The 14,292-nt window shown below is 39.2% G+C and overlaps 1 protein-coding gene across 1 annotated transcript in view; it reads right to left on the bottom strand.

Annotated features, from left to right (window-relative positions):
* Positions 1–14,292, bottom strand: part of LOC108239834 (MICOS complex subunit mic25a-like) — a 42,490-nt gene that overhangs the window by 18,874 nt on the left and 9,324 nt on the right. Inside the window, exons 5-6 of the mRNA XM_017422788.3 lie at positions 4,672–4,692; positions 975–1,058 (exon numbers count right to left, since the gene is read on the bottom strand). Of these exons, the coding sequence (XP_017278277.2) occupies positions 975–1,058; positions 4,672–4,692 (105 nt within the window). The remainder of the gene's footprint in view (positions 1–974; positions 1,059–4,671; positions 4,693–14,292) is intronic.

The raw sequence follows: 14,292 nt of genomic DNA, 5'->3' as shown, positions 1-14,292 counted from the left end.
TAATCATCAAAATTAAACGAAATAAACATTTGAAATATATGAGTTTGTATGTAATGTATGAATATAATATACAAGTTTCACTTTTTAAATGGAATTACTGAAATCAATCTACTTTTTCATGATATTCTAATTTTATGACCAGCACCTGTATGTTATCAAACAACTGAAGGTGTCATTTTGGAGTTTTATTACATTACACAAAATATATTTTTATACTTTTAAATTTGCTCTAAATCACTGTATAAATGTTAAATTCAACCTTGTAAAGCACAGAAATCCCAATGTGACAATTCAAAGACAACCTTCTATAGCAGTGGTGTCCAATCCTGGTCCTGGAGGGTCACTATCCTGCATGTTTTAGATATTTCTCTGCTTTGACACACCTGATGTGAATGACTGCGTCATTAGCAGACTTCTGCAGAACATGAAGACCTGCTGAAGAGGAGAGAAACAACTAAAACATTCAGGATAGTGGCCCTCCAGGACCAGGATTGGACACCACTGTTCTATAGGATATTTTGTTTTTATTTGCATGCAGAGGAAAAAGGTGAACAAAGTTAAAAGTAGAAAAGATTTTATTCTGAAACAAACAGCTGCACTCATAACCTGATATTTCTTTCTTTTGTTGTTATATATGTGTGTGACAGTTTTAGTGCCATAACTGTATATGTCCATAAAATAGGACAAGCACTCTTAACTTTTTGCATGTTTTCCCTGTGCTCATGCTGTTTTGTACTCCAGTTTCCTCCCAGAGACCAAAAACATGCACGTTAGGTTAATTGGTGACTCTAAAAGTGTCCCTAGGTGTGAATGAGAGCAGGAATGGTGGTTTGTCTCGTTTGACTCTATGTGCCTCTGTAATGGACTTGGGATCTGTCCAGGGTGTCCCCCCGCCTCTCGCACAGTGACTGCTAGGGACAGACACCAGATCCCTGTGACCCGGAAAGGAAAAGCGGGTAAAAGAAAACTCTTACCTTTTTCTCCAGTATTTCTAATTGCTCTTTGTAGAAACCGGAAACGGTGGCCAGCTCCTGTTCTTTTCGATCCAGCTGTTTGGCCTGAGAAAGAAAACAAGAGAGACGAGACACAGAGAGGAGTTAAGGATGACAGCAAAGCTAAAAATAACAATAATAATAAACAAATTTAAAATGACAGCTATTGAAGCTGCTTCAGAAATTCTTTATATTGAGCCATGTTTGGGAAAGGAGAAGCTTGTGAAAATATTTTCTGCTGTAAAATACCACACCATTAAAATGCATGTTCAAATTCACATTTACACAGAGGCTAAACAGGACTTCATTGGTTAGGATCAAATAATTACTGCCTTTACAGTTGGGAACATCTGGATCATCCAGTAAAAAAATGGTGAAATAGCAAACCCAGTTGCTCTGTGGCAAAAAGATGGGTTTTTACTACACTAGAAAACTATAGCTTTAAACAAAAACTCTTGAATACACATTTTACCTATCATTTATAGCTGAACTCAAAGTATCAATCATCTCTGCATCATATTCGAGTAGAACAGTAACAACTAGGCACACATTTATAAATCACATATTCTAAAATATCACATTTTAAACTCTGATTACATACACATGACCACTTAATAAGCAGTACCTGAAGTCACTTACTGAGTCTACACATCCACAGTACCTGTAACTATTTATATTTTTAATCATTGTGCTTTCAGATGTCAGTACACGTGTGCTTATAATACAGGCTTTGCAACAAGATGCATCAGATACATCCTTTTACCCGCAGTGGGAAAACAAAATATATATAAAAAACATTTTTCCAAATATACATATACTACCTTTCTAAAGTATTTAGGTAAAAAGTGAAAGTTATGTTTTTTTAGTATTTCCCAGAATCGTATTATGGTCTGATTCATTCATGCAGAGTTAAACTCTTAAAAACAATGTTTGGTGAATACGTACAATAATGCACTTAGAGGAAAAAATGTATGAAGCTATATTACAAAGGAATGTTCTGAGAAGAAATTTGGTGGTGCATTGACATAATATGACAAAACTTACAAAACTACTGAGGTGGTATGAGACTGGCACAGCTGTGGCAGGAGCTGACATGGCGCTGCTGACATTAGGATGAGGTGAAAGTCTTTAATAAGCCCACTGAGCCAAGCTTTGACAGGCAGCAGGATGGAGGATTGGCTGCAGGAAGACCCACAGTTTGGGCCATGGCAAAGCAGCATGCAAGCAGAGGAAGACAGAAGGCAGATGTCAAAAAAAAAAAAAAAGCGACACTTTTAAAAATAAGTTGGCAGTTTAGCCTGAAGACAGACATTTTACGGAAAGTTTTGAGAGAAATAAGATGTAATTTTAGTGACAGAGAAAACAAGTTTCAAACGCAAGGGACCACAGGGTCTGTTGATACCGCTTTAGAACTGCTTTACGATTTCAACACCAAAATGAAACTGAATTTCAAGAATGAACGTAAATCAAACTAAGACAAACAGGTAGTAGAATTGTAATAAAGCATTAAAAATAGGTTGTGAATGAACAAATGCTCCAAGAAGCACTGTGAAGTTTACTCTGACTTTGTATTACTAACTCCTCTGTTTTTATTTGTCTAATCAACCTAAAATTAATTATAAGAATTAAAAAAAAACACTGACACTGAATAAGTGGAACATTGCAAATTCTAACTCCGTAACATAAAAACATGAAATTTTGTTGTAGAGACGGTCACTCCGTCATGTGCCGGGCACTAAAGTTAGCATGCACGTCACATAAAATCACAATGCTTTTGCTTTTCAGAGCAAATGACATACACAATCCTAAAACTCACTTAACTAACTTATCTGATCTCAAACACCAATGAAATGAGATGAACTCCTCTTGTTCTAGGATCTTAGGCCTCAATTCAGAAAAGGTTCGGTTTTTGCAGGAACTAATAAAGAATAAAACCAATTTTGAGCATCCCTTAATTCACAAAGCAACAAAGGGAGTTGTGTGCCTCAAACTGTGCTGCCATCCAAATAACATCTCTCTATACTGGTGTCGGTTGACTTAAAGAAAAAAAAAAACACCCATATTTACATAAATTATTGTCAGAGCTAAAAGCATCAGATTCTCAAAGATCAGCTCTCTCATTACCGCCTCCTGAGAGCTGGTGGTAAAAGTGTTTTAGAAGAAGAAACTGAGGAAGAAGCAAAATCTGCTGCACTGCCACCTTCACAAAGAGAGAGGAGAGGCTTGTCAGGAAAAGGTATAATTGGTCCTCCCTTCCAGTGATGAGCATCAGGCATGGTTGCACCTACAAATAGTCAAATAATGTCCATCCTGCATTATGGTTTGAAGACACCAAGAACATAGTGCACCATCCTGAACATGATTCCTTCCTGACACAGGGAAAAGTTGTTAATGCAGTGTTAAGACGTGCCTCTATACTTCATCCTGTAAGACCTGTAAGAAAACAATTCAGTCTTTTTTTTTTTGTCTCTTTTCTGCCTGATGTCTTTGTGGCTGGTGGTCATGTTCACATGCAGCACGGACAGCAGTAATTTGACACAAAAAGAGTGAAAATTAGACATAAGTGCCAAACTAGACAAATGTGTTGCACCACATTATTGTTTGTGCTGTTCGCTTTGTGAATACGAGGTTGAGAAGGAGCAGCTCGCGGGGGCAAACGATGCTCAAAGGTTGGAGCAAAAACCAGGGATTTGCGTGTTTTTGGGAATCTGGGCCTTGGCGTTTTATTGCTATAAATAAATAAGATCAAGGAAGCGCCTCAACAGCTCAGAAAACTGAATAACGCATGATGGGAAGAATGTATATTCTTAGAAGAAACATGCAGGTTATTTGACCCATGGTATGGATAGGATTGTAGAATTATGCAAACATTTAGTCTGTAGAGATTGAGAAACTCTGCACTTGCTTGTTTTTAAAATAAATGGTAGTTGGTGCCCAAATAGGGCATTCATGAATCTACATTAATTCAAACTAATAAGAGTAAAGCAAAACTACAGAAATATAATAATGACACAGAGCCTCTACAATAAAACTGGATGTGGATGAGGCAGAAAAATTGATAGCAACAGGACCTGGACGTCTGTAGCACTGAAAGACAAATCATCACACATACAGTATACTGTACTTACCGTCACAGTGTAATTATGACTGATTGCTATACCTTAGTTATGCATTATTAAAAGTAATATGGTGTAGATCAGACGGAACAGTGTTTCCTTCCCTGATCAGGTCATCTTCCGTACTTTAATGACACGGTGGCAACAAACATTCAAGACAAGCCCACTTACACAGATTGACATTACATTTACTGTAATCCAGTGTAATCTCATCCTAATTTAACAGACACACGCATCACTGAGGAGCACATCCGAAAATACTTATACTGCCTTCACTGCACCTTTTCTTTCTACAGCGGCTGTTTGATGCTAAGAGGATGTGTGTATGTGTGCGTTTGCATGTAAAATCACTCCTGCCAGAAGCACAGATGATGTGTAATTTTCTAGCTGAATACCTCCCAAAGTATTGTTGTGTGAAATGGTGGTGGCAGCACACTTGCAGCCTTGCTTTAAAGCACAATGAAAACATGACATTTGAATAGAGAGGAGAAGCTGAAGAGAGAGAAGGAAAAAAAAGCAAAAAAAAAAAAAAAAAGTAAGAAGGCAATATCATTGCTGCTTACCCATGCATCCAAATCTGCTGGCTAGGAAACAGAAAAGAACAGTGTTCAGAGAGACAATAGAAGGTAAAATGATAGCAGAAAGTTGGAAGAACCATTAGCAAGTCAAAGAAGAATACAAACAAGTGTATTATGAATGTAAAGAAAAAAGGTGAGGTAAAGATATACCAAGGAATAGACACCTAAAACTGATCTGACTTTGTACATCTGTCTGTTTCTCGTCCTGGTTAAAAACCCTTCCTCTTATCTACATAAAATTTGGCATGTTCTTTAGAACAAGATCCTGAAGGAAGAGTGGAGTTGAGTGTGAAGAGTAAAAGTTGTTTACCATTACCTTGCAGTGCAGCTAGACTGTCGAGAAATCTGCCTAATCGCAGTCGCACTAACAACATAATTCTTTTTTCAAGCCATAAACTGTGCTGTTATAGCAACAAAGTTGAGTTTGGCGCCGGTGTGAGACTACTGTTTTTGTTTCACTCTTCAGGTCTGCTGTGAGCCCTGTGTAGACGCAATTTTCTACTGCAATTTTTTTCTTTTTGTTTGTTTTATTTGGTTAGGTTTATAAATGAAAACCCCTTAAATTATCATCAGAATGGTTTCGTTTTACAGTTGCTAAACACCTTGCATGCTCCTGATACTGGAATGCTATCAAAAATGTTTAATATTGTTTTATATAAAGCAAAGAAACTTCTAGAGCAGAGTTTATTATGTGTAAAATATATGCAATTAGCCTATTTGAACAATAATTTTCATACGAGACGGTGGTTGTGATACATAAAGTTCTTTCGAACCAATTATAAAGATTTTTTGAGGGTTTTAAGAACCGATTAGTTTCATTATAGACTGGTTATAATGATCGACATGTCTGCTTTTGCTCCACCAGGGGAACCCTGTGGTTGTGGTCAGCACGGCCACTTATGCGTTGGACATTCGCCGTCAATATTACCAGAGGACGCTGTAGTTGGAGGTGTGTTGCTAGTTTAACTGTTAACTGCAGTCTTAAGAGCCAAGATGATCCGACCGATCTGTCTACTCTGTGCTGCACACGGTGAAAGAAGAATAGATTATAGGAGATAACGGCGACGACTGCATCCATTACTTGAGAAATGCAAATGCAGTTTTAATAATGCAGGTGCTGGAAGAGTTTTCAACTTACTTGGCCAATCAATGTACGTTTATGCATGACCCAATCACATCCCTTTATGTCTCTCAAGAGTCCCCGCTGAACTAATAAAGTGTCTACTTTGAAGCAGGGACTAAAATAGACCCAATATATGTAGTCATAGGGACTATGAATGCAAATAAATGCGCTGAACTACTTCAAATGGTTATAAGAGCTGTAAAGTGGTCCCCTACAGGCTGAAAACACCTACAGTGAGCCTTTTGCTATGTCTTAATAATATATTTTAAATTCTTTATTAGATCCATGTTGAGAACTCTGGCCTTCATTAAATAAAATTCAAAATAAAGTGTCAGGATTTGGGGTTTTCGTGTTTTTGAGTAATGTTTCTGTTTGGGTTTGTTTTATTTCATGTTAAGTCTTGTCTTAGTTCAGTTCTTGCTCCTTGCGTTTTCGTACCCCTGTCATTATTTACTTGTCCTCAGTCAGTCACTTGTTTACCTGCCACGCCCATCTCCACCTGCTCCTTGTTAGTTTATCACTCACCTGTGCCCACTTTCCCTACTTAACCTCTGCCTTTTAAAACCTGGTCATTTCCTCCATTTACCTGCTGGTCCGTTAGTCGTATTTCCCTTGCTGTCTGGTTCCGCTCAAGTCTGTGAAGTCCTTGGATTTAGATAGTTTTGTTGTGCTGCTTCGTCAGTGTAAAGGTAGGGTAGGCAAAAGGGTCAGAAGGTGAACAGAAAATCGTCATCAGCCATCCATTTCAGTTCTTGTCATTCTTTTTATTTGTTCTTCAGACAGACCTCCCCTCAGCTTCCAAAACATACTGTTTTTATAGCTATTTGGCAACACACCTGTGCGTGAGTGGACTAAGCCACAATGAAACAGATCAGGCAACAAACATCTAAACAGAAAACAAGAATAAAATTATTAATCTAATTTACAAACTCCTCAACATAATAAAATGGTCTGCAAAATAAACTATATAATACAAGATAATCCAGAAAATTACTTTAAAGAAAAACAAAGCATTACTCAAAAGAAAACCCTCTAATTGGTAGAACCCAGCCAGGTAATCAATGACATCATCCAGCCATTAAAGCAGGAAATACTGGGCCGGCCCCTCCCATACTCCTGCCCTGCTGCAGATCTACAAAGACAAACAATGGTGAGTAAAATGGAAAACAAAAACCATAAATATACTTTGAAACAAATTTAACCAATAACCAATGGTAAAGTAAGTGACGCCTAAATAAGAACAAGGGACAAGTGATAAACACAAAATGAACCACTTTGTCACAGTCAGCCTTTGTTCTTTTATTTTATAATAAATTAGATTTCCTTTAAACCCTCGCCGTGAGCCTGCACACTGGGTTCGCCGGAATCTCCACTCGACATGACATGAAGATTTACTGCTACCGAAAAGGAGGGGTGAATTTTTTAGCTTAGATAATTAAATTTAAGCTTTAGTTACTAAAAGAGCGTGTTCTGCACATTTATTGCTCGTTTTACAACACCTTTTGGTGGGCCGGCCAGAACTGGAGAGTGGCTGCTTACAATCTATACTTATAACATTTTATGGCTGCGTTCAACACACACAGTCATTTACATATCACCACATATGCTAGAGTATCACCAAATCAAACACTGTTCAGACATGTACGATGCCACAGTCTGACTTTCCAACTAAGTGCTCCCAGTCTGGTATTAGATACAGAACAGAGAGGGACAGATTAAATCAGTTGGTGGCTCTAATGTTGCTATGCCTCATAAAAACACCATTTGGTTAAATGAAGTGAACTCACAAAGCCAGTGGCTACAGAAACGGGTATGTGTGGTTTTGGGTAATCTGTGTAACGGATACAGCCGATGCCATCTGTTAAACTTCCCCGCTCTTCAGCCGCTGATCCAAAACCAAATGTGTCTGGATGTGCCTCTGTGTGTGTGTGTGTGTGTGTTGTGGACCCCTGCAGATTGCTTACAGAAGTGTGAAGGTCCCATTTCCATAGTCGAAAGGCTTTAGAAAGGAGGTGAAGGGGCTTGTTGTGATGCAGACACAGATAAACACACACTCACAAACGGGCAGTTTGATGAAGTCAGTGGGCTAAAGCAAACTGTGGAATTTCAGGTACATCTACCCGCTGTTTTTGTGGCTTTGAGTTCCCTGATGACCGACCGTCAGCAGCCTCAACGTAAAAATTAAAAGCCTGAGTCAACTGAGCAAGCAAAACCACACAGCCTGGAGGTTTCCACAGTTAGACTTAGGCTAATTCTTTGGTATTTTTAAATTCATTAAGCTTAGGTTCTATAAGCTAATGATACATTTGGTCAATCCAGCAGACTCTCTGGCCTTGATCCCCACGCCTGATTTATATGACAGTGTTGGCAAAATAGAAAGTCATTGCCATATTAAAACAAACTATTGCATATCGCAAGTTGTTTGTTTTGTATTGTGCAGCCCTAATCATCTTATTAATGTGTTGGGACGGCTAAACCTTATTGTATTGACTCATAAAACATAAAAGCTCAGGATGGGTGCTAAAACGATTGCTCTAAAGTATCTTCAACATAAAAATAAAAAAAACATAAAATCGCACAAATGGAAAATTTTGACAAATGCGTGCAGATAGGTTAAAACTGCAGGCAACAACAGCATAAAACTTTTCCCCTGCCTGTAAAAATACTATAGAAACATAATGTTTTATAACAGACACAGATGAGGTGATGCTGCCAATAAAATGTTCATCAAAGCTGCGATCCATACCTTGTTTTCCTCAGGCCAAACTCTGTACAGTTTATGCTACATAGCATACGGACAATCTCTCTTCCCTTTGTCTAAAAATAGCAAGGATCCTTCTTCACTACAGCTGGATGACTTGTTGATCAAATTAACCTGCCACTCAAACCCACTGTTTGTTGTAATTGGTCAAAAGTGACAAAAGAATTTCTGTTTTATCCCCCTAAAGCCTTGTTTTTACATTCTTGATGTTACTTTGGGTTATATCCAGGAGATAACCAAATTTAATTACAGACAATGAATCATGTTCATCATTAACACCAGACAAAGCTTTCTCACTACCAAGTAACCCTTCGATAAATCCCACTTTTTCAGGATGCTAAATAAGAGCTGGGGTCCAGCCACAGATTAATTCATGCATATCATTAGGACAAGAAACCGCCTATATCTACAAAAGTAATTTTTAGGTGAAATGGGGCAAGTATTTATCAGTGCAGAAAAATTAAGGCTGCGCCTTCAATATAACCACACTAATTTCATGGATCTCATTCCATTTGATTTCGTATGCTTTGCTGAATATGTTTGCCGCGTGTATCAAGCGGGTCACCAGATGCACCAGCTTGGCAACGCTTCATGCTTGATTTAAGACTTGAAATCTTAACCATCCAGCAACATGGTGGGTTTGCGTCCACGCCTCGGTGGGAGAGGGAAAACAGGACGAAAAAGATACAGAGGACGTGACACAACCAAACCAACGTGTGCGTGAATGACAGCACGAGACCCTTTGCTCTCCAACACCACCTCACATAGTGTGGAACGCTTGCTCGGAAATCAATTATGTAAATACTAAATTATGCAAGCGGCACATGTGAATAATTCTATGTGTTTGGGGGGGGGGAAGATTTTGGAGTGGCTTTATACTTGGGAGTCGGGAGAGGAGAGAGAGAGAGAGAGAGTAATGGGGAAAAGAGGCTAAAATGAGGATTAGTCTGGAGAATGTCACAGTGTGCACAGTTAAACTCCTGATTTGGCTTTTTAATTAGCAAGAAAGAGGTGGAGAGGGAGGGAGAAAGACACAAATACAAACAGACAGGAGAAAATAACAGCTAATTCGCTGACAGCATGCTTCCGTCGCATCTCAGTGAAAATAAGTATAAAACGCGAACACATTCATCGTGTGTGCCAGTAATAAATATCACAGGTATAGTCTAATGCTGTTGGTTGGCGCAAACTCCAAGGTGTGCTTTACTATTTTAGTCTAAAAGGGCATGCTGAAGGATATGTAATTACTTGATTTCATGCAACCCCATGCATTAAGGCGTCACATATGAAAAAAAAAGCTGTAACATATACATATATAAAGATCTGAGGGCCACTTCATTAAGTTCAGTAATGAGATCCAGGATACACCTATTTTCAGAAATAGCTTTATTAGTTTCCTCTCCACAATGAGAGTGTGCTAACACTTCTGTCTTTGTATTCACTGAATGTAGTTTATTGGCAACCTTTGGTCTATTGTTTCTTTTACTAAACAATTATTCTCAGTAGTTTATCTTTAATTTACAAACGAAAAGGCACAGTTTCTCAACAAATGATGACGAACACTTCTTAAATTACTTTCAACGCTTGCTTTGTAAGCCTTTACGTAAGTGTTTCTTTGACACAAACGGAAGAGGCATGGACATTTGGTGATGCTAAACTGCCTCACAGTGTGAACAAGGACAACGCTAGAAGCGAGGTTTCATTCTACAGAACATTAGATAAATTATCTTGATGTCGACGTGTTCACGAGTGAGTGCGTCTGTGTTGCAACAAGTTTGCTAAATTATGTTGTTTATATTTAAGTGCCATAAAACACTAGAGAGGAACGAAAATAAATTGTTTGTAAATCAAAGATTGTGCTTAATACAATGGCGTTAAACCCAACAGGTTAAACTCAGTTCTGCTAAATATAATATACAATCAGGTGTAAATGTGATTTTTATCTGCTGGGAAGAGGAAACTGGACATTAAAAATCCGAATCTGTTTAAAGTTTATAGATTTAATGTACAAAATGAACGTTTACAACACGATTGCTGTGAAAGGAGCCTGATTCTGACTGGTTTAATTTGCAATCCCTAAAACCAACATCCTGTCTTCCACAAACCAAGTTCACTGCTTTGCCTCTAACTTCAGTAAATTAACATTTAGAAACCCATATCTTATTAAAAACTGGACATTCTGGACTGGTGGCAGCTCTAAACGAAGGGACAATGACAGGCAAAGGTAGGGAGCTGGCTGACATGATGCAGAGGAGGAAAGTAGACGTATTATGTGTGCAAGAGACCAAGTGGAAGGGCAGCCAGGCCTGCAGCATTGGGGCAGGGTTTAAGCTGTTTTACTGTGATGTGGATAGGAAGAAAAATGGATCAGGGGTGGTGCTGAAGGAGGAGTTAGCAAGGAATGTGGTCGAGGTGAAAAGAGTGTCAGACAGGGTGATGTGTCAGAAGATAGAAGTAGAAGGTCTGATGTTTAGTGTTGTCTCCACAGGTGGGATGTGATGTTGGAGAGAAAGAGAAATTCTGGAAGGATCTTGATAAATGAGAGAGTGGCGATCGGAGCGAATCTGAATGGACATGTTGGTGAGGGAAACAGGAGACGAGGAGGTGATGGGCAGGTTTGGTGTCAAGGAAAGGAACCAAGAAGGGCAGATGGTGGTGGATTTTGCCAAGAGGATGGAAACGGCTGTAGTCAACACCTATTTCTAAAAGAGGGAGGAACACAGGGTGACGTATAAGAGTGGAGGCAGGAGGACGCAGGTAGACTACATGCTGTGTAGAAGAGGTAACCTGAGGGAGATGGTGGACGGTAAGGTTGTGGCAGGGGAGAGTGTGGCCAGACAGCATCGGATGGTGGTGTGTAGGATGACTGTTGTGGTGAAGAAGAGGAAAAGCGTAAAGGCAGAGAAGAAGACCAAATGGGGGAAGTTGGGGAAGGAAGAATGATGTGAGGAGTTCAGAAAGGAGCTGGACAAAGCAGACAGAGTTAGATGGAGGAGGGTGACTCGTTTTGGCGACCCCTGAAAAGGGAACAGACGAAAGAAGAAGAAGAAGCCAAAGCCAGCTTCAAAATAAAAGCAGAGATTTGCGGTTTGTGTGTCGAATGATGTATATTAGATTTCTAATTTTTCATTGACTTCCAATGGCCAAATGGAGATGACTATGGGCCAATTGTGAAAAATGTCCAGTTCAATTTGCACTTCTTTCCTGCCCCTGACTCAACTTCAGTTTCAACATCCTTCCTATCAAATCTACAAGCTAACCCTAGCAAAACAAGTAAAAAGAAAAACTTTGCTGGAGAATGTTTTTGTCCCCACTAGTCTGTTGGAAAGTTGCTTCATATGAAACCAGTTGGCACAAAATCCAATACTTTGGTAATAAAATATGAGAAACTACAATTTATAAGCTGTTTTCAGCCATTTAGGATGCAACAAAAAGTATATGTAGTAGGAAATCACTTTTTCATTCTTAATATGTAAAGCTTTTTATTATAGTTCTAGTTTTTTTATAACAATAAACGCAAAACTTTTTTTCTGGTGAAAATTAGAACTGTTCAGGTGTCACGCGTTTGTCATCGCACTAATATCTGAGGGTGAGAACGTGCGCATTTCAATTGAATTCAGTTCATTTACGTAGCGCCAATTCACGCAGAGGTCTGCTCACATCTACATGACCTGTCAAAAAATAAAAAAAAATAAAAAAAAAGATTCAAGAAATGCAGGTGCATGAACACCTAGGCGAGCACACACACGAGGTGTAGTAAAGCCACCGGGGCATGGATCGGTGAGTAGACTGTAGCTGTTCACTCATTAAATGTGAGGTTTTGTCACATGAACGTGGGAGGTTAGATAAATTAACACTTCATCATCAGCCCTCTTTGCCACCACAGACTGTCACAGAGACGGCAAGTGGAAAAAAGACGGCGAGGGTGAGAACGAAGATCGAGAAAATAAAAAGAAATCTTTGAAGAAGCAGGTATTGTTTGACAAAAGAGTGACAGATTGGGTAGAACCTGAACAGGGATCATAACAATCCTCCGCCGAGTCTACACGTTAGCACCATAATAGAGCAAAAATAATGAACTTTTAGAAATACGACAAACAATTTTATTTATCAGCTTGAACTTGAACTTCTAAGGTGCAATGTGTAGCCTGATTTCCTTGAATTTTTTTCTTTAAATCAGGTCATATAGCAAATGTTACCAAATAGTTAATGATTATTTATATGAGAAAGTGATAAATAGTTCTGAAGTTACAAACCATCTCTTTATTTTGGACTCTGATCGTCTCAAAAGTCTCCCTGTTTACTTTTGACTCAATTGTTGGGACACAAATAATTATGCTCTTCTATGAGAACAATCATCTTGGATAATGGGACTTGTCCGGCTGTCTCATTACATCCCAACCCGTTTCTGATGGGCGAGGTGCTCGGCTCCTGCACATTTATCCTTTGAACCGACAGCATTTGCTGCTCTGTGCCGATCAAAATCTCCCCATCCGAGGAGCGCCGCGCCGCTCATTGCCAATTACCCTCGCTGGAAGTGATGGGGGGGGGGACGCTGCAGGTCTGCGCGTCTGGGAATGAGCGAGCGCGCACAAAGGGCTTAGCCGCGTTAACAAGCAGGAAGGATGTCACGTCTGTGATAAGACTCGCCGATAACGTGCGATTTAGGCGTGTGTAAAGTGGGCGCGTCTTTGCTTCAAAAAGCTTCAATGAGGGTAAAACATGCACGGACCTTTAAAGTACTGTATGTGACGGCGACAGACTCAAAAGCCACCGTGATGATGAAAACTCGCGTTCAGAGGATCAGCTCAAACGTAAACCTCTCTCAACTGACAGACACTTTCTTAACTTGTCTTTCAATTAATTCGTTTTATTGATCCGTTTCGCCTTTCTCATCATTTCTCTTTGTATCCATTTCTTGCCTTCTTTCTGGTTTTGGCTAACAAAGAGTTTGGCTCATCTAGACGGCTGGCAGCCAGACGAAGACATCTGAATTTATTACTGTACTCTTCTCTTTGCTTTTTTAGCCTCTGCATTTCTCTGCTGACTACGCTTAATTTTGTTTTTTTGTTTATCTCCTCTCAGCTCATTGCCTGACCTCTGGCCTGAAGCCTCCATGTTTTCCTGTCCAAGCCCCTAACTGACCTAATAGCTTTGTAACGATGACTTTAAATGAAAAAAAATAAAAGCTTTCTTAAACATCAGTCTCTGTCAAATCTTAATTTGTATTTCTGCTGCATGTTTCACTTGATACAACACATACGGAACAACTAATTGTTAATGAATGAACGTAAAACCTGAAAGGTTCAAGACCTGACCGTCATATTCTTGTACGGCTACTACCCTTTTGCATCTTCTTTTTATCTGCCGAACAACGAGCAGACGTGGGCTGAAAACAAGGAATTTGTGAGTATGTCTGACTTGGTCAAAGTGGAAATAAAAAGTCACCTGAGTTAAGCGGATGGGACAACTTGGAAAAGTAAACAGTCATTATCAGCTGAAATGACAGGAGCTGACAAAAGTTGCCTCAGTCTAGTCATCAGGAAGGGATGTGTTAGTAAATAAATGTTAATTAAGAGTAGGGCTGCCAGCACTGTTTATAATCACTGAGATAAAGGAAATTAAATCAAAACATAATAGTGAAAGAAAATCAGTACAACTTCATAAATGAGCTGAAAGAAGAGTTTGAAAAGAAAACAACTGACAAATGCCTTTTAGACTC

The sequence above is a fragment of the Kryptolebias marmoratus genome, linkage group LG4 (genome assembly GCF_001649575.2).
Source record: "Kryptolebias marmoratus isolate JLee-2015 linkage group LG4, ASM164957v2, whole genome shotgun sequence".
NCBI classification, from domain to species: Eukaryota; Metazoa; Chordata; class Actinopteri; order Cyprinodontiformes; family Rivulidae; genus Kryptolebias; species Kryptolebias marmoratus.
The sequence above is the reverse complement of the archived record's forward strand: the minus strand, read 5'-3'. Positions and strand labels throughout refer to the sequence as shown.